Source organism: Meriones unguiculatus, chromosome 1 (assembly GCF_030254825.1).
Source record: "Meriones unguiculatus strain TT.TT164.6M chromosome 1, Bangor_MerUng_6.1, whole genome shotgun sequence".
Classification (NCBI taxonomy): Eukaryota; Metazoa; Chordata; class Mammalia; order Rodentia; family Muridae; genus Meriones; species Meriones unguiculatus.
The window spans coordinates 23,950,177-23,969,893 of record NC_083349.1 but is presented as its reverse complement, the minus strand read 5'-3'; the positions used below and the strand labels follow the sequence as shown (position 1 = coordinate 23,969,893).

The following is a 19,717-nucleotide window of genomic DNA, read 5'->3' as shown; positions in this document are numbered from 1 at the left end:
CCCTCGAGACAGGGTTTCTCTGTGTAACCCTGGTTATACTGGACTAGTTTTGTACATCTACCTGCCTCTGCCTCCCCAGTGCTGGGATTTAAAGGGCTGTTCCACCTTGCCCAACTTGTGACACACAATTTTAATCCCAAAAAGGGGATCTTCGTGAGATCAAGGTTATCATGAGCTACAAAAGGAGTTCCAGGACAGCCTGGACTACACAGAGAGAGCCTGTATCAGAAAAAGGATGTAGTGGAGAAGTGTAAGAAGAGGAGGTAGTCTGAGCCATCCTTGGCTATGTAGCAAGTTCAAGCCCAGCCTGAGCTACAGGCAGTGACTGTCTCAAAAACAGAAAGTCATGGATTCTCTGCTCTAATGGAAAGCTGGATTTACCCGAGAATCAGTTGTGAATAGCATGTTGCAATTGGCAAATCATGGGTGAACACGGATTTACATTAATATTAGATCCACCAAACATACAAACCGAATCAGCAGCAGTAGATCCTAAATACATAAAGAATTCTGACGAACTGAGGGAAAAAGTCAAAATGTTGGGGGCTGGAGAGATGGCTTGGTGGTTGAGAGCACTGATTACTGTTGCAGAGGACCCGAGTTCAGTTTCTAGCACCCACGTGGCAGTTCACAACCAGTTCCAGGTCATTCAGGGACCCTTTCTGGCACCACTCATGTACATACATACATCAAAGGTACCTATATACAGAAAATAACTTATTTGTTAAAGGTTAAAGAACTCAAAACCTTGAATAAGAATAAACATGCCACAAAACAGAATAAACTAGAATGAATAGAGACCAACATAGATTTATTCTTTTAGAAAAATCTCTTGGGTTTCTTTTTGGAAAAGATGGTAGGGAGTTTGTGACCACTGGGAAAAGACCATAATGAAAAGATTTATTGATTAGCTGCAGATAAGGAGATTACATATAGGAATATATATGTATATGTGTATGTAATAATAGTGAAAACATGCTTTGAATTTGAAAGAATGCAATAAATGGTATATGGAGGGTTTGAAGGGAGGAAAGGGAAAAGTGTAACTATATTATAATCTCAAAAATAAAATAAAAGTACACACACTAAAAAGTTTCATTATGACATCCTTATCAACAACAAGATGTAGGAAGATGGGTGTTCTAGAGAGCATGCACTTTTGATCCTAGCACCCAGGAGGCAGACAGAGGTTAGCTGGCCAGTCAGGGATACATAGTGAGACACTGTCAAAAAATGGGAGAGGACAAAAGACATTGATTTTTACAGAAATGGAAAACTTTTAAACACATGAAATATAAAAATTCAGGGCTGGTGAATAGCTCAGTTGATAAAGTGCTGCCATGTAAATATGAGCTTGATCCCCAGGCGTTGTCTAGAAGGCTGGGCGTGGGCTGGGGAGACAGAGGTAGGTGGAAAGCAGCCTGAGCCTAGCCAATGAAAGACCCTGTCCAAAACAAAACAAAACAAAACAAAACAAAACAAAACAAAACAAAGTGGAAGACTCCTAAACAGTTACACTTAAAATTGACCTCTAGTCTCCACATACATCCACAACTCACCTTGCACAAACACACACACACACATACACACACACAAAGGTGTATGTCACCACATCTGGCTGACAAGAGAGATATTTGTCACCTCCTAGATAGTAAAGGTTTAAAAATTAAAATTAAAAAAAATTTCCTTTAGGTTGAGCATGGGTGATGCAAACCTTTCATTCCAGTACTTAGGAGGCAGAGACAGGTGGACCTCTGTGAGTTGGAAGCCAGCTTTGGTAATTAAGACCACCTCAATTAAAATATTATTCACCCTTATTGTCCTCTTCCTTACATTAAAAAATATTTTCCCACAGTAGTCAGCTGTAGTGAGAATTTTGGTTGCTTTAAAAAAAACACAGCTTTTTGTTTGTTTGTTTGTTTGTTTTGGTTTGGGTTTTTGAGGCAAGGTTTCTCCGTGTTAGCTCTTGGCCATCCTGGAACTCTCTTTGTAGACCAGGCTGGCCTCAAACACAGAGATCCGCTCGCCTCCGCCTCCTGAGTGCCCTCCTCTGTTGTGCAGGCACACATGCAGGCAGAACACTGTATACATAATAAATAAGTCTTAAAAAAAAAAAAAAAGGAAGAGGGCATCAGATTCCAGTATAGATGGTTGCGAGCCACCATGTGGGTGCTGGGAATTGAACCCAGGACCTTTGGAAGAGCAGACAGTGCTCTTAACTGCTGAGCCATCTCTCCAGCCTACAGAGTGTTTTTATTAACAGGCAAAAATCTAACAGTTCTTCAGCCCTGCCAGCAGAGTGTAACATTGGAAGGAACGGCGTGGACCCAGCTCCTTATTTGACAAGTACAGAGAAATTAGGTGACTTGCCCTAAGTCATACAGTCAGGATTCACACACTTCTGTTTAGGCGTGTGCCATTGAGCCCAAACAAGAGTGACTCGGAGCTCGCAGCAGCCTACTTAACATAGCCAGATAGTAGCGCTAAACTGAACTGTTCTAAAGGTCAGGACTTGCTCTGTCTGACCTCTATGAGAATGGACTCCACGGGACTACCTCGTAGGGGATTTTGGTTGTGTTGTGCAGCACTGTTAACATACATGGGAGTACCAGGTTTGGAGACGCTTTTATTTAGAATGTCAAGAGAGAGAATCCCACTCTCTTATAAAGATATCCGTACTTCTTCCAAAGCCATTGAGAGATCTATGTGGGCATTTGGGGGTGAGGAAGGGATTTAAGAACACTTGGTGTCCTTAGCGGGCAATAGGAGTATTCTTAGGAGCTACCAAAGCTCGGCTGCTGATCCTCGTGGATTGGTGCAAGGCTTTCTGGGCCCGGATCAGATTTCGAACCCGTCGCTGCTGCTGGAGCCAATACAGTATCTCCACTTTGTCCTGCTTCATCTTCTCCAGATAGCGACGCCCCTTGAAGGTCACTGGCTCCCCAAAGATTGACTCTATCTTTTCCAGGAAGGAAGCCAAAGGCGGTTCTATCAGACTGAGCTTCCTTTGGAGTTGGCTACGGATCACATTCTCCTCCAGGAGTCGATTCAGCAGCAAATCGGGCTTTTGGAAGAAGCGGTTTGGGTCGGAGGCTTGTCGCTCAAACCACTCCAGTCTCCCTAGCAACAACTCCCGTGTCTGAATGGGTTTCAGGGCCCGCTCCCAGGCCCGGATTAAGGTTGGTAGCTGCCGCAGGCGCGCGTTGGAGCTGTACTTAATGACCATGTCCAGCCGGCTCTGGACAGGGACTTCCAACACGATCCACAGTCTTTCTAGACGCTGCTGCAGGTTTAGGATGCGGGCTTTCCCAGGCCCCATGCTGTCTTCTATCAACGGGTTCCAGTTCCACTCTCCTGGCACAAACTCTGGCTCTTCATCTTCCTGCAGAGGAGGTGGGTGCCGAATCCTCAGGGTCTCCTTGACAGGGGGTGGTACCTCCACAGGAACGTCTTCTTCGTACATTCGGAAGATGACATGGAGGAAATCTGTCTCCTGAGTGTCGAGGAACTTGAAGTAGTCATCCGAGGACACAGCGGTTTTCCACCAGTTCGACCATACACCCTTACCTGACTGGTTGTCCCTGCCTTTGCCCCTCGGAAGTAAGGTGACGGAAGCCTCCTTCTCAGGGCGCAACTGCTGACTGCTTGTTTTCTTGGTGTTAAGTCCAACCAGATCAAGGTTAATGAGAGACTTCTTTTTACCTTCACATATCAAAACTGAGGACAGGAGGGAGGACCAATCTTTATCTGCTGAAGGCTCAATCTGGGGTCCTTCCTCAAAAGAGAAATGGCTGGTAGAGACTCGGCTCATCAATTCCTTGTATACCTCTTTGGTTTTATTACCAACAAGACGGTCAGCATCCATTTGTTCGATGGCTTTGCTATCCAGTTCCCCATTCAGATGGTTGTATAGGACCCCAGCCTCCTCAACATGGAAAGAGTCAGAATAGTTCCTGTCAGAGTGTTGCACAGTAGTGACCTGGAACACGAGCTGGTTTTGTAGCTTCAAAGTAATAGTCATTGGCTGTGGGTAAAGTGGAGTGATTATTTCGGGGTGGAGATCCCACTGGCCAGAGGCTTCTTCAGCCTGCAGGCTCTTCAGCATTTGCTGCAGGTCCTCTATGTGGTGCTGGGCAGTTAGGCGCCGGGTAAGGACCCCAAGGAGAGGAGGCAGGCCCTTGTCCAGTGGGGAGTAGTGAGTCATCTCCATCGTCATGGTCTTCACCATCTGCTTCAGATCCTCAGCCACTACGTCCCCAAACAGCAGCGGTGTAATCTCTGGAGTCAAGATCAACGGGGTTTGGGGACGAGGGGAGAGCGGAGGAAGGCCCAACTCATCTGCCAGTCTCCACCCCTCACGAAGACAGGGCATGGATTGACCCCTTTGGAGCCGGGACAAGACTGGTGAACTGGGGAACAGGGCGACCTTACTGCTGGGAGGAGAATGGCCAGGCAGTGCTGCCATCTGTGAGGTTCTCACTTCAGATTCTTTTTCCTTTTTCATGGAGGGCACCCAGAGGAGCCGCTTCCTCCCCTTCAGCAGAGGGATGGATTTCAACTCCTTCACTGGATCAGGTTCGGGCTCACTGGTGAACTCATATGGGCGGCTGAGTTGGATAAGGTAGTTCAGGTTGAGGCTAGAGCATGGCACTTGGTCTAAGCCGGTGCTGTGAGGCCAGGTGATTGGACAGAGCTTGAAAGTCCCAGGGGGACAGACAGGGGGCCGCAGCTTGGATAAGCCATCCTGGGTCTGCTCTAAATTCCGTAAGATTTGAAAATCAGCCAGCAGGCAGCGGTAGACGTCGGGACTGGTGAGGAAGACTGTGCAATCCCTGGCAAGGCTGGCTGCCAACCGGCTGAGGATGGCCGGTTCAGTGAAGACCTTTCTGGAGGGCGGCAGGGTCACCAGCAGGTGCAGGTAGCGTATGAAGAGCTGCTCACTACAGATCAGCACGTAGGACTCCAGCCGCTTCCGCAGCTTCAGATTGTTCTCGTAGTTCAGAATGGGTTCTGGCGGAGGTTCCTGCCAGCTGCACTTCAGCTCCTCTAGGATAACCTCGGTGAGACGGAGTCGGTCCTCGGGACTCACCCGCGCCGCCCGCCCGCTGCCTGCTAGCCTCTTGGACACCTGGCGGCATAGCTGCCCCACTTTCAGCTTCGGGAGCGGGATGGATTGCAAAACCGAGTGCTCTTGCGAGAGAGGCTTCGGAGGCTCTGGAGGCGTCTCCTTGCGGGGAAAGAGCGACAGCGGACTCAGCAACTGGTGGTAAAACGGCCTGAGGTCGGGCTCCCGGCGCCAAGGCTCCATCTTTATGCTGACGGAGCCCGCCGAGCCGGTAGGGTACGCCAAATGGTTACTAAGGAAATCAGCGCCGATGCCATCAATGCGCCTGCGCAGCCGGTAGCAGCTGGTGGGTAACCCGCAGGCCGCGCCGAGCACGCGCACGCGCCGAGGAGGCGGAGCAAGGGTGTCTCCGGAGGCTGTTAGTTCTCGGACCCTAGCTGTGGTGGTGTGGCGCCGGCGGCTGACTACATTTAGGATGGCTTCGAAATCGGGGGACGGTAGGACCGTGTGCGCGGTGAGTGAAGGCTTCGTGTCTTGGAGCCTCACACGGCTTCAGCCCTTGGAGGTGATCGTTACTTTGGGAAGCCAGGAAAGAGCAGGCTCCTGAGGAGGTGAAATTCCGGGGTTGGGGTAGCTGTGCCCCTCACGTTGGTGGTGTGGGAGGGTTCAGAAGGGATTTGAACAGAGGCCATGTGCGACGTGTGCTCAGAGTCATCATAGGGAAGGTGAATCAAGATCATGCCTGACACGAACCCCGGCCCTGCTGCTCTTATAGCTGGAGTTTACAGTGCAGATGACCTGTCAGAGCTGTGTGGACGCCGTGCACAAGACCCTGCAAGGGGCGGCAGGTAAAAGGAGAAGAGATCTTTCTGGGATCAGCCCAGGGGTTGTGTTTAACTGTATTCCGTATTGCACAGATGCAGGAAAAAAAATAAAAAATGGAAGGAAACTTCTCTGAGTCTCAGAGACCCAGAGGCAGAGTCTAGAGCGCAGGCCTCAAGCTTGCCTTGCCCGAGCTCTCAACTAGCCCCTTCTGTCCGGCTGCTGAGCCTCACAGAGATAGCTAGAGTATATAGCACTTCCTACCGAGGGCGTTCTTGGGGACACCTGAGGTCGTGCTTGGGAAACAGCACAGTTCCGAGAAAGCAAACAGCATCCCTGGCCCCAATTCAGTGAGCTTAAGCCAGGAGGTCTGAGGGTGATCTGGCGCAAGTGGAAAGACATGAAAGGCAGAGTCACCTTCCTGACACTGGAAACTAGCTTTTTTTTTTATTTTTTATTTTTATTTTTATTCTGTTAACTGTTCATCCAACCTTTTTGCAAGTGTCAATTAGACATTGGAGGCTTCCGAGGACAAAAAGTTTACCCCTGCCCTCAGGCAAAGGCCAAACAAGCTTTGCCGGAGGAGCACTCACAGAACCCGTCATTGGGAAGCCATTGTGGGAAGGGGAAGGAAGGAGATGAGAAGGGCCTGAAGCCAGGACTCTTGGTGAGGGGGCAGTTTGTATAGTCATGAGGCAGATGCACTCTGGTGTTAGGTCTGTTTGCATTCAGATGTCCTCTTTGCCACCTAGTAGCACAATGACTTCATGCTTACTTCCTATGCTTCTGTTTCTGCCGTGTTTGTATGGTGTTCATAGCCAGTGTTGTCATGAAAATGAATTGGTTGATGCAGGTAGTGAGAGTCCATTCAATCTCAGGGGAATTGTAAGAGGGAAAAGGCTTACAGGCAGAGGTGGTGTTGGGAAGGAAATTGGGGGAAATTTTTTTTATTTTTTTATTTTTTGAGACAAGGTCTCTCTACATAGCCCTAGCTGACCTGGAACTCACTATGTAGACCAGGCTGGCCTCCAGTTCACAGAGATCCACCTGCCTTTAACTCCTGGGTACTGAGATGAAAGTTGTGCACTACCACACTGGGTCTGGAACTGATTTTTTAAAATTTATTATTAGTTTGTGAGAGGATGGTTGTGCATGTGGAGGTCAGAGAGGAGGTCACAGTGGTTCTCTGCTTCCAGCTGTCAGTCTTGTGTCAAGAACAGTTTATCTGCTGAGCCATCCGGCTGGCTTGTAGCAGATTTTTTCTTTTTCGAGTCAGGGTTTCTCTGTGTAGCCTTGGCTGTCCTGGACTCACTTTGTAGACCAGGCTGGCCTCAAACTCACAGAGATCCACCTGCCTCTGCCTCCCCGAGTGCTGGGATTACAGACTTTTTTTAAGGTTTATTTTTATTTTTAAAATTTGTTTTATTTTCTATGTATGGGTTTTGCTTGCATGTGTCTGTGCACCATGTGTCTGCACGGGGCTAGGGAGATGGCTGAGATGGTAAGAGTGACGGCGGTGTCAGTGTGAGTGCAGATTCCTGGCACCTGTATAAACGTCCAGCTGTGCAGCCCCCCTGTAGTCCCAGCACTGAGAAGATAGACGCTGGGATCCCTGGGCAAACTGGATAGCTAGACTGGCCAAATCAGTGAGTTCTGGCTTCGAGTGACAGACCTGTCTCAATATAAAAGGTAGAGCTCTATCAAGGAAGACGCCTGGCGTCCACACCCACCTGCACAAGTACATACCCCCACCTTTGGTAGCATGTACACACACACACACACACACACACACACACACACATGCATTTTACACACCAAAGAAAATCACCTTGGCTTTTTTCTGGAAAGCTGCTAAAGCAGCAGTTCTTAACCTGCGGTTCTCAACCCCTTTGTGGTTTGCCTAAGACCACAGTAAAACATAGATATTTACATTATGATTCATAACAGTAGCAAAATTACATTTATGGAATGGCAACAAAAATAACTATCGTTGGGGGGTGGTCACCACAACATGAGGAACTATTAAAGCGTCTCAGCTTTAGGACAGTTGAAAACCACTGTACTAAAGAGTCAAAGAAAACAGGGAGTCCATAGATAGGGTTCTTGAGCAGGCTAAGAAGTGAGGTGTCCAGGATAAGTACTGAGGCCCCAGTGTGTTTTGCACACACAGCAGATAAGGTTTCCTGACGGTCTGGTCTGAGCGTGGGGTGGAGTCCCAGACTCATGCTCTCCCAGGAGGAGCTGGTTCTGGGCGCCTGATATGAGCAGAGCACTCCTTGGGATTACTGCCTTTTGAATAACCGACCTCAGTCTGAACCAGAAGTGGGTGGGGCTTCCAGCAGAGCAGCAGTTCTGTTTGGCAGGTGGATCTTGGAGGATGGCCAGGCCAGCCTCTGGTGAGGGCTCAGTGAAGAGGAAAGAGAGGCCACAGTTACTGTAGGGCAAATGTGAAGGGCTTCAGGGTTGAGCTCTTGCCATTACCTCTGGGAGGAGAGTAAAGCTCTCTTTCATGGCCTTGGGCAACTCTCTCCCTCAGTGTATTCTGTAAACAAACTCTCCTGCCCAGCTAGGAAAGCCAAGTTGCTTTCACTTACTCAGACCAGAAAACATGGTCCTCGCTGGGTTGACATCCTGGTGGGGGAAACAAAGAATTGTGATCAGTGCAGAATGTTTGCTCAGTGAATGTGGGGGTTGCAGTAGACACTGTGTGTGTGATTTTGGGGGAGTCCTAGGAAGCTTGGGTTAGGGGCTCTTTTACCATGAGTAGAAAAAAGGTTTGGGTTAATTGTTCTTGCTCTGTCGCTAGGCTGCCTGGATTGAGTTCTAGTTCCGCAGCCTACCTATTTCAATATATTGCTTCGTTGTTCTGTGCCTTGATATCCTTGTAAAACAGGTAAATTCCCAGGGATACTGTGAACCCGAAATGGAACAACGCAGGTAAAACACACCAACGAGGGCTTCATGGGCTGGAGATATGGCTCAGTGGTAAAGAACACTGGCTGTTCCTGCAGAAGACCTGGCTTCAGTTCCTAGCACATGGCAGCTCACAGTGGCCTGCAACTCTACTTTCAAGGGATCCAGTGTCCCCTTAGGGCCACTGCAGACACTGCATGCAAATGGCGCACATACATATATGTGGGCAAAGCACTTAGACAACATAGTCAATACATTTTAAATAAGGAAGAAAGCTTAGTCTGTGGTACGTGCTCAGGGTCAGCTCTCAGGATAAGGAGCCATGGTCCTTCTCTTCTTAACGTGAGTAACAGCTTTGCTGAGCTAAAATTCACATGCTATAAAATCCACCCATTTGAAGTATACAGTTGAGTTAATTCACTCACTGAGCCGGACAGCCATCACCTCTGTGGTTATATATATATTCATTACCTTGTAAGGAATCATGTATCCTCTTATCACCTTCCTCTTCCTCTACTTTGTCCTCTAATCTATTTCTTGTCTATAGATTTGCCTGTTTTGGACATTTTATACAAATGGTATCATGTAATATATATGGCTGTTTGTGTCTGGCTTTCATGGAGCAGCATGTGTTCATACATCATATATATATGAAGTACTTCATATACATACACACACACACACACACACACATATATATATATATATTGGCTTTTTGAGACAGGGCTTCTCTGTGTAGCCTTGGCTGTCCTGGACTTGATTTGTAAACCAGGCTGGCCTTGAACTCACTGCCTTCCTTTGTCTCCCCAGTGCTGGGATTAAAGGTGTGTGCCACTACTCCCAGCTTTATAAAAAAGTTTTAAGAAGAATTTTCTATGTTTCAAAAGTTAAAAGCCAGGTGTGGTAGTATATCCTAGATTTTAGAAAGCTGAGACAGAGGAATCACCTCAAGTGCAAAGCCAACCTGGGTTAAATATTGAATTTCAGACCAGCTTGGGCTACAGAATGAGACCCTGCCTCAATAAAACAAAAAGCAAGATAGTATCTGACAGGTATTAAGAATTAAAAAAAAAAGGGCTGGAATAAGCCAGGTGTGGTGGTGCATACCTTTTTCTCTGGCTGTTACTCAGAGAAACCCTGTCTCAAAACAAACAAACAAACAAACAAACAAACAAACAGCCCTACATACTTGCCTAGTATGTGAGAGTCCGAGAGGCCTTGAGTTCCATTCCTCACACACACACACACACACACACACACACACACACACACACATCACACCCAAGTTCTTACTTACTACTGGAAGGAAGCTTTCAGCTTTAGCTCTGGCCATAGGAAACTTTGTAAAAACGGGGATAGGAGAAATGCTGTGCTCCCAACCCGTGACACCACCCCTTTGCTGACCCTCCCCACTTGTCTCTGCCAGGTGTCCAGAGTGTGGAGGTGCAGCTGGAGAACCAGATGGTTTTGGTGCAGACCACCCTGCCCAGCCAGGAGGTGCAAGCGCTTCTGGAAAGCACAGGGCGGCAGGCTGTGCTCAAGGGCATGGGCAGCAGCCAGTTAAGTGAGTGATGGCTTACAGTCTTGGCCTTGGCCTCTGGGGTTGTAGGGCTGGAGCAAGAAGTGATGTGCGTCTATCTGTAGGAGTCTCGGACTGGGCTGAATTGGCCTTGGGGAGTTAGGAAGGTTATGTACCATCTCCGAGCCACTGAAAGGACAGGGGGTTATCCCACCCAGAGGAGAGTTAAGACTGCTACCCAGGGGCCTGGAGAGATGGCTCAGAGCACTGGCTGCTCTTCCAAAGGTCCTGAGTTCAATTCCCAGCAACCACATGGTGGCTCATGACCATCTATAACGAGATCTGGTGCCCTCTCTCCTGGTCTGTAGGCACAAATTCAGGCAGAATGCTATATAAATAATAAGTAAATAAATAAATCTTAAAACAAGAAGAAGAAAAAAAACTTCTTAAAAAAAGAAAAAGACTGCTACCCAAATTGTTTTAAATTAAGCAAGCTTTATTTTCTGTTAGACAGGGCTGTCTCCTTAAAGTAGTGTTTGAGAAAATAGCATTGGCCTTATATAGCCTTAAAAAAAACTACAAGGCTTCGGGGTTTCCAAGAGTTTTTGATAACTTGGCAGAACATCTCAAAATTCTTTGGCAGAATGTCCTATCTTATCAAGGGTGGAGGTCAGGGTATAGAGTGTAAAACACGTCAGATTCCAGAAACTAGGTCAAGACGTGGTCAAACCCAAGTTTAACAGAAAACCTTGTAACCAGATGGATCTTAAGCTAACAGTGGTCAGGCTGGTCCATTCGGGGCTGGGTGAGCTGGAAGGACAGTGAGCATTTCCTACCTTGCAGAGAATCTGGGAGCAGCAGTGGCCATCCTGGAGGGCCAAGGAAACATACAAGGCGTGGTCCGCTTCCTACAGCTGACACCTGAGCGCTGCCTGATCGAGGGAACCATCGACGGCCTGGAGCCTGGGCTGCACGGATTCCATGTCCATCAGTATGGAGATCTCACAAAAGACTGCTACAGGTAAGTCACCTATGACATCCCCGTAGCGCCTTTAGCTACACACTTTCACTTTCTGTCCTCACAAGTACTCTGGTGGGGGCATGTATACACAGGCCCAGTGTACAGATTAGGAAACTGAGGCTAAAGAGGTTACACAACATATGAAAGGCCTCAGAGGCTATGAATCAAGATCTGAGGTGACTCCTGGACACAGGGAAGGAAGGAGCCCAGTGTCTAGTTGTGATCTGATTGGTTGTTTACGCCTCTGTGTCTCCTCAAGTAGAAACTCATGGAAGACATAATTCATGTGCTAGTTTCTTTTTGTTGTTGTTGTTGTTGTTGTTGTTTTGTTTTGTTTTTTGCTCAAATCCTGGCACACAATAGATCTTTTTGTTAAATGAATGAATGAACAAAGGTAGTCAGAGAAGAGGGCCTAGACATGATTATTTGGATACCCATATGCTACTTTTCATTCTTAGCTGTGGGGACCATTATAATCCTGATGGAACATCTCATGGGGGCCCTCAGGACACTGACCGGGTAAGTGTAGGTTTGGGCTGGGTTTGGGCGTGGAGAGAACCCAGGGACTCAGAGATAGGCAGGCCATTCTTAGGTCTTGCACTGTGATTGCTTTGTGTGTGGGTTTTCCCTCTCACCTGATGTTGGTTAACTTAGGAACTTTGCTCCATACTTGTTGTGATCAAGGCCCCAGGGGTACCATACTGTACCCCCAGTGTCTGCCCCGAGGAAGCTCACAGTCTAGTAAGGGAGTTCCATGGCTGTATTGAAAGATACTCTCTGCAGGAACCCTTGGGCTTTTTCCTTTTTCTTTTTCCTTCCCTGCCCCTCTGTCCCCTCTTCCTCAGCCCTTTCCTTTCCTGTAGTGCTAGGCATGGAACCTAAGGCCGCTCTCATGCTAGCCAAGTGCTCTGCTATTGAGCTGCATTTCCAGCCACACTGGGGTTACATTATCCACCATAGAATTCTCCTGTCTCCAGGGAGTTCCTTGTCACATTAGTGTCCTTTGTTTTAAGTGTGCATATCTGTACTGTCCTTTATTCAATTGTTTGTTTGAGCAGGAAGGTCATGGTAGAGGACAGTTCACAGCATGGTAAGCAGAAAACCTTTAGAGAAAAGGGACACAGAAAGAGGACAGGCAAGGACATTTTCCCATCGATCTGGTTCCTCCGTCAAGCTCCTACCCTTCACCAGTAATGTCAACACATCATGAACCCATCAAGGGATTAATCCATTGATTACATCAAAGCACTGGAGGTTTACAGATCCAGAAGTGTGCTTTACAAATTTCTGAGGTGAGCCAGGCGCAGTGGCACACACCTGTAATCCCAGCACTTGAGAGGCAGAGGCAGGTGGATCACTGTGAGTTTGAGACCAGCCTGGTTAACAAAGTTAGTCCAGGACAGCTAAGGCTACACAGAAAAACCCTGTCTCAAACAAAACAAAACAAAACAAAACCAAAAACAAAACACAAAAAACAACCCCCCCAAAACAAAACAAAAAACAAAAAATTTCCTAGGTGTTTGTCAATCCAATAAAATTGGTAATTAAAATTAGCCATCACAAAAACATTGCTTTCTTGCTCAGAGATTTTGTGTTCCTTCGTGCCCTGTAGCACATCTCTTAGCACTTCTCAGGGGAATGCATCCCCTCCCTGTACTTGGAGATAAGCCCTAAGGTGAGTTCTGGCTCTGGAAGTTGGAAAAAAGAACAAAAACAACAAAATCGTAGTTCTTTCTTAGATCTTCTCAGGACTGGAAGAGTTTGTTTTGATTTTCTATTATTTTGTTTATTTCTTTGAGATAGTGTCTCAGGTAGTCCAGGCTGGCCTCAAAGTCATCAATTAACCAAGGATGACCTTGAAGGTTTGCTCTTCCTCTACCTGTCAAGTGTGAGATGATAGGCGTGAGTCACTGTGCCCTGCTTTCTATCTTGATGCCAGCTCACAGCTTTCTTGGCACAAAATCAGTGGAGCCATTTTGTACATTTGTACATCAGTGGACGTACAAGCTGGTGTCCCAATCCTGTGGGGCCGTGGTACAAGCTGGGCGTCCCTATCTGCAGGTTCCACATCTAGGTGTTCCAAACTCTGAGACCCTGATAAGAGTTTAGATTATTTTTAATTAGGAGTGCTTAACTAGTTAAGAGTATGAAAATATTCTAGAATTGTAGGGCTGGAGAGGTGGCTCAGTGGTTAAGGTTGTCTTTTGTTTTTTTTCAGAGAACCTGAATTTTGTTCCCAGCACCCATGTTGGGTGGCTCACAATTGCCTGGAATTCCTTCTGCAGGGGTTCCAGCACCCTCTTTTGGCTTCCACAGACACCCATACACAGTGTGGTATACACACACATATAGACATATACACATAAAGAAAATAAAAATAAATCTTGAGAGCCAGGCTCCATGGTGGGTAGCCTGTGTAGCCCTACATTTTATGTAGCCCTAGCCATTCTAGAACTCGCTCTGTAGACTGAGCTAATCTCAGATTTAGAGATCAGCCTGCCTCTGCCTCCCAAGAGCTGGGATTAAAGGCATGGTTTACCATTGCCCGGCTGCCTATGTGTTTTTTTTTTTCTTTTTGGTTTTTCAAGACAGGGTTTCTCTCTGTAGCCTTGGCTGTCCTGGGCTTGCTTTGTAGACCAGGCTGGCCTCAAACTCAGAGATTCACACTCTGCCTCCCAAGTGCTGGGATTTCAGGTGTGTGCCACCATGCCTGGCTGCCTGTGTGTTTCTTAATAAACGTAAGCCATCATTTAACAGCTCCATCCTGATAGCCAAAGTTCTCCTTCCCTGATCTGAGGGTGGGGTAGACCTTTGCTTTTGTCTGGTCCATTGCACAATGCCTCTGCTCAGTATGTTAAGTGATGTCGCCCGCCTTGAGTTTAGTGCCACTAATATTGAGGCATGAAGTGACAAGCATTTACTATCTTCCAGTTTCTCTGGGTGCTTCTGGCTCAAAGTCTCCAGGAGCCTCGGTTGTTCAGGAGTTCAGTGTGGTAAAGATCTGTATCCCCATGGCTACTGGCAGTTGGCAGTGTTGCTGTTGGCAGGCCCTGGGTCTTTCCCGGCTACTGACCAGACATCAATCATTTGTCATGTGAGCCTCTCGATAGAGCAGCTCATCACTCATCAGCTAGCGTCTCTTTAGGACATTTGAGAGGATGAGAAGCCATCCAACATGGAAGAAAGATTCATGCTGCAATCTAATCCAAGAAATGATACTTGGTCCAGTCCACACAGAAGTGGGTGAATCACATAGAATGCAAATCCAGGGAGGGGCCTCTATAGGCTCTCTGCCTCCTTGGGTTTTGAAGGCTGATATGAGGGGCTCTGCATGTGAACAGGGTGAGACAGGATGGCACAGCCACCAGTAGAAGCCATTTAAGTCACAACAAAGCAGAAATGTTTAAAAGGCAAAAGATTGCCTCCGGACTTGTGTCCTCATCCTTAGACCCTACCTAGGACAGTGGATCAGAAGTGACCAAGGAAACGAAACTGAAGAGGATTGTCCCAGGTATAGTGACACAAGCCAATAATCCCAGCATTTTGGAGGTAGAGACAGGAAGATTGGGAGTTCAAGGCCAGCCTTGGTTACATAGAAAATTCAGGGCTATACAGGGTTATATGTGACCCTATCTCTAAAAGCACAAACAAACAAACATCCCCCCTTCTCCCCCCAAAAAAAACCAGGGGGTAAAGACTGACAACTTGAGTTTGATTCCAGTAACCACAGGATGGAATCATGTGGTTGATCTCCTGTTTGTTGGTCTGATTTCCATATGGTCTTGTATGTGTCATGTGTACATGCATAGACACAGACAATAAGTAAATAAACAAACAAATGAGAAAAACAAAAAGTTACGGGTGTAGCCTATTTGTAGAGCATGTACGTATCCTGTGTAAGACTCTAAAATTACTTGTTTTTTTTAAGTCATTTGAGCCATCTCCCCAGAAGATGAAGAAAGAAATGAGCAAGAATGGAGTAGCTAAGACAGCACAGTATTCAGCAGCTTTTCTAGGTGTCAGCACCTGGCTTCACCCAGATGGAATTAAAGTCAGCATGGGGAATCACATCCAAGTCTGGATGTCTCTTGTGTGCCTGCTAAGTCTCTCAGGTTCCATCCCTTGCCACTGCCTCTAGTCCTCTCTGCTATACTACGGGGATTCCTCTGACGTGCAAAGGAGTCTTGCCATGCCTTTCTTGGATCCCCAAGAGCCAAAAGTACAGGCTGTGCCCGGCATCCTTCTGGCATTGAAGGCTTCTGACCAGTTCTGCCTGCCGTTTGCTTAGGGAGGGAATGAAAAAGCTGCCTTTCCCATCCCCTTTTCAGGTCATGCCTTCAAGTCATACTGCCTGGCTTGTTCTTCAAGCCCAGAAATATTTGGTGAGGTTCTTGTCATCTCCCCACCTTGACGCTATACCATTAAAGTCTTTAGCATAGGGCAATGTGCCAAAAAAAAAAAAAAATTGCCAGCTGTGCCAGCTCTGCCTCTAGACAAGTATAATTGAAGCCAAATTTCCATTTTTGTTATCATTGGTGGGTTTTTTGGTTTTTTTGAGACATGCTTTCTCTGTGTAGCCCTGGCTGTCCTGGAACTTGCTCTATGGACTGGTCTGGCCTTGAACTTAACAGAGATCTGTCTGCCTCTGCCTCCTAGTGCTGGGATTAAAGGCCTGCACAATATGACTGGAGAAGTCATTGACATTCTTTATTGCTCAACAGACTGTGGGGATAGCTCACCCCAGCCTAGGGATTTGGGTCTGCTCATGAAATCAGGTTGGGAATGATTGCACAGATGTAGGTTTCTGCGGCTCACCACATGGGTCCACAGTATCACTGGTCCTTGCTCTGTTCTACGATGACCTTTAGGGAACTTTAGTCACACCTACCCCATTCTGCCCTGCCCAGGTATATAGACTTTGCTTAATTAACCAATCAGATACATCTTAGGCTGATTTACAAAACAAAGATAGATGTAACCAGATCTTAAGGGCCACAACACACGTCAGACCAACCTCCAACAGTCAAGAAAGTAATGCTGGCCACCGTGATGTTCAGAAAAGCCAAACACAGTCATCTTAAGCCTCAGGGAGTGGAGGCTGGCTCAGGGTTCCCAGAACTCCTGAACATTTGGGCTTAGAGACAGAAACTTAGCTGACCAGGGATGGAATCCAGGCTTGGCAACAGGCTTGTAGGGAAAGAGGTTGAGTCTGACAGGGAATGCTGGTTCTTTGTAGCATGGTGGCTTTCTGCCCAGGCTTTTACTCCCAGGGAAGGGAGTGTCTGGTGATCTTTGATTCCTTCCAGATGATACCTGCAGGAGGAAATTAGAAGCTTGGAGAGGTGGGGTGAGGAATCAGATCCTAGGAAGGCAAAAGCTACCGGCCATGGCTATGCAGCTTTCTTTTCCCCATGGGTCTCATTTCAGCACCGGGGAGATCTGGGCAACATCCAGGCTGATGATGGTGGCCGAGCCACCTTCCGGATAGAGGATGAAAAGCTGAAGGTAAGATGACGAAAATGTGGGGGACTCTCTTGAAGGACAGTGGAGACAGGCTATTGTTTCCCTTCAAAGGTGTGGGATGTGATTGGCCGCAGTCTCGTTGTCGATGAGGGAGAAGATGACCTGGGCCAGGGAGGCCATACCTTATCCAAGATCACAGGGAACTCTGGGAAGAGGTGAGTATGCCATCCTCAGCAGGAGGCACTGACATGCCAGTGGGGCGATGGAACCTTGAGGAGGCCCATGCTGACCATACATCCTCCCACAGGTTGGCCTGTGGCATCATCGCGCGCTCTGCTGGCCTTTTTCAGAATCCCAAACAGATCTGCTCATGTGATGGCCTCACTATCTGGGAGGAGCGAGGCAGGCCCATTGCTGGTCAAGGTCGAAAGGACTCAGCCCAGCCCCCTGCTCACCTCTGAACAGAGCCTCAGCTCAGGTTATTCTCCCCACTTGGCTGGTCAGCCCTTGCTTGTGCAGGCCTAGGACAACTAAGTGCGGGGCAGGTAGGCGATGCTGTAGCCTTAGCAAATTAAACTGTTATTTTCATATGGCACTCCGTGTCTCTGTGTCTCTGTCCTTTAACAGGCTTGGTATTAATTGGTAGAGTCTCTCTGCTGTCTGCATCCAGAGCTACCCCCTGGCTTTGGCACCAAGCTAACTTTAGGCCCACATACATCCTGAGCATTCCTCATCCTCCTTGAGTCATGATAAAGGGCCACAGCAGTCACATGTCTGTGTATGATCTCCCCGACTAATAGTCCCTGGCTATTAATGAATAGAATAAGAAAGAACTGACTTAACCTGGGCCCTGTCTCTCCAAGAAATCAGGGATCTAGCATTAGGTCCGTTCTCCCCGTGGAGGTTCTGTAATGTGGGAATAGGGAAAGTACAGTGGCCCTTTTTTCTCTTTCTTGTCAACTGAGTATTAGAGAATAGCCAGGCCAGAAAGACAGAGGAATGAGGCAGATGCCCAGAGCGAACCCTCAGGCTGCTGGAGAGTTCTGGCTACTGCGCAATCCCCAAATTGGCTCATTGTATGGCCAGCTGACCCCTATCCTGGGATTCAGGTGGTGGTCACCATACTTGCCCAACATTTATACAGATGCTGGGGGGTTGAACCCAGGTCTTCAGGCTTGTGTGGTGAGCGCTTTAGCCACTGAGCTATTTCTCTGCTCCTTTTATTCTTTTATTTTTGTTTATGGATTTTATCTGTATGAGTGCTTTGTATGCACGTATGGCTGCACATCAAAAAAGAGCATGGGATCCTGTTATAGATATTTTTGAGCCTCCATGTGGGTGCTTGAGAACTGAACTCAGGGCTTCTAGAAGAGCAGCTAGGTGAGTACTCTGCCCACTAAAATCATTCTGGACGGCAGAAACCTTAGCTCAGTATGGCCACTATCAGCAGAAGGAAAAGACTGTAGTCAAATATGTCTTGGCTTTCAACATTTATGCGTGACAGGACAAATAGCACTTCTAACTTTTCATTGGCCAGGACGAGCCACATGGGTATGCCTCACTTGGGCTTTGATCCCAGCAGTCAGGATTTTAACATTTATATTTGTGTGTGTGAGGGAGGTAGGAGTTGTGTACAAATGTTCAAGAACATGAGGGAATCAGCTCCACCATTTTGGTCCTCAGGTCATCAGACTGGGTGCAGGTGCCCTCAGCAACTGAGACACTTAACTGGTCCTCAAAGGATATTTGTACACTCATGTTCCTAGTAACATTATCCATAGTGGCTATAATTTCAACACAACTCAAGTGTCCACTCCTGGAGCAATGGATAAAGAAAATGTGGTATACATTCAATAGAATTATTCAGCCTTAAAAGGAATTTTGACACACTACAGTCTGAAGCTTGAAAACATTACGCTAAATAAACCTGTCAAAAAAAGACAAATATTTGTATGATATACTTTTGTGAAGTATCCCAAATCCTCAGATTTAGAGAAAGTCAAATGTTGGTTTCAAGGGACTGGAAAGGATGAATGGGATTAGTGTTAATGGGTACAGAGTTTCAGCGACAAAGCTAGGAACATCCTGGGGATCGATGGTGATGGTGTTTGTACAACAATGTAAATGTACTTGAATCGGGCTAAGATGACCCCTGTTATGTTATACATGTATCTTTGTTGTGGAGCTGTTTCCTCTGATTTAACATGCTTTCCTGAAAGGAAAGGGGGCTCACAAGAGCAAGAAACCCACAAGGGGCTGGAGAGATGGCTCAGCAATTAAGAGCGCTACAAGAGCGCCCACAGGTCAGGGGGTTGATTTCCAGCACCCAAAAGGCAGTCCACAAACATGTAAACTCTAGTTTCAGGGGGATCTGACGCTCTCTTCTGGCTCCACTGGCACTGCATGCATGTGGTGCACTGACATTTGCAGGCAAACATTCGTACATATAAAAAGAGTTAAAAGAAACCCACAAGACTCGGGAGAAGTCTCCCAAGGTTACTCATTTATTTGACATAGGGTCTCAAGTATACCAGGCCACCCACAACTTGGGATGACGTTCAACTCGATTCTTCTGCCTCCTCCCCATCCGCGCCGACCTTCCTGATTTAGCCTCCAGAAAGCTGTGATTACAGCAGTGGAACATTTCGTCCAGCTCTTCTTGTTTTTATAAATTTTTAGGTTTTAGTTTTACATTTTTTAATATTTTAAGTGTGGGGGTGTTTGGCCTGAACGTTTCCCTGTGTGCCTCATGCGTGCAATGGCCAGAAGAGGGTGTCCGTTCCCTTGGAGCTTCGGTTGTGAGCCACCATGTGGGTGCTGAGAATTGAACTCAAGACCGCTGGAAAAGCAGCAAAAGCTCTTAACCAGTGAGTAGCCCTTCTAAGGTTTTGTTGTTTATTTATTTATTTTGGCG

At 47.2% G+C, this 19,717-nt stretch overlaps 2 protein-coding genes across 2 annotated transcripts; one reads left to right on the top strand and one right to left on the bottom strand.

Annotated features, from left to right (window-relative positions):
• Positions 1-347: 347 nt before the first annotated feature.
• Ccdc87 (coiled-coil domain containing 87) lies at positions 348-5,373 on the bottom strand. The gene has a single exon (XM_021650283.2). The coding sequence runs from the start codon at positions 5,306-5,308 to the stop codon at positions 2,753-2,755; it is 2,556 nt and encodes an 851-aa protein (XP_021505958.1). The 5' UTR covers positions 5,309-5,373; the 3' UTR covers positions 348-2,752.
• On the top strand, positions 5,371-17,398 carry Ccs (copper chaperone for superoxide dismutase). The gene is made up of 8 exons (XM_021650284.2): positions 5,371-5,579; positions 5,841-5,913; positions 10,227-10,364; positions 11,163-11,340; positions 11,799-11,859; positions 16,768-16,845; positions 16,915-17,018; positions 17,111-17,398. Exons 1-8 carry the CDS (start codon positions 5,541-5,543, stop codon positions 17,262-17,264), a joined length of 825 nt encoding a protein of 274 aa, XP_021505959.1. The 5' UTR covers positions 5,371-5,540; the 3' UTR covers positions 17,265-17,398.
• Positions 17,399-19,717: the final 2,319 nt, after the last annotated feature.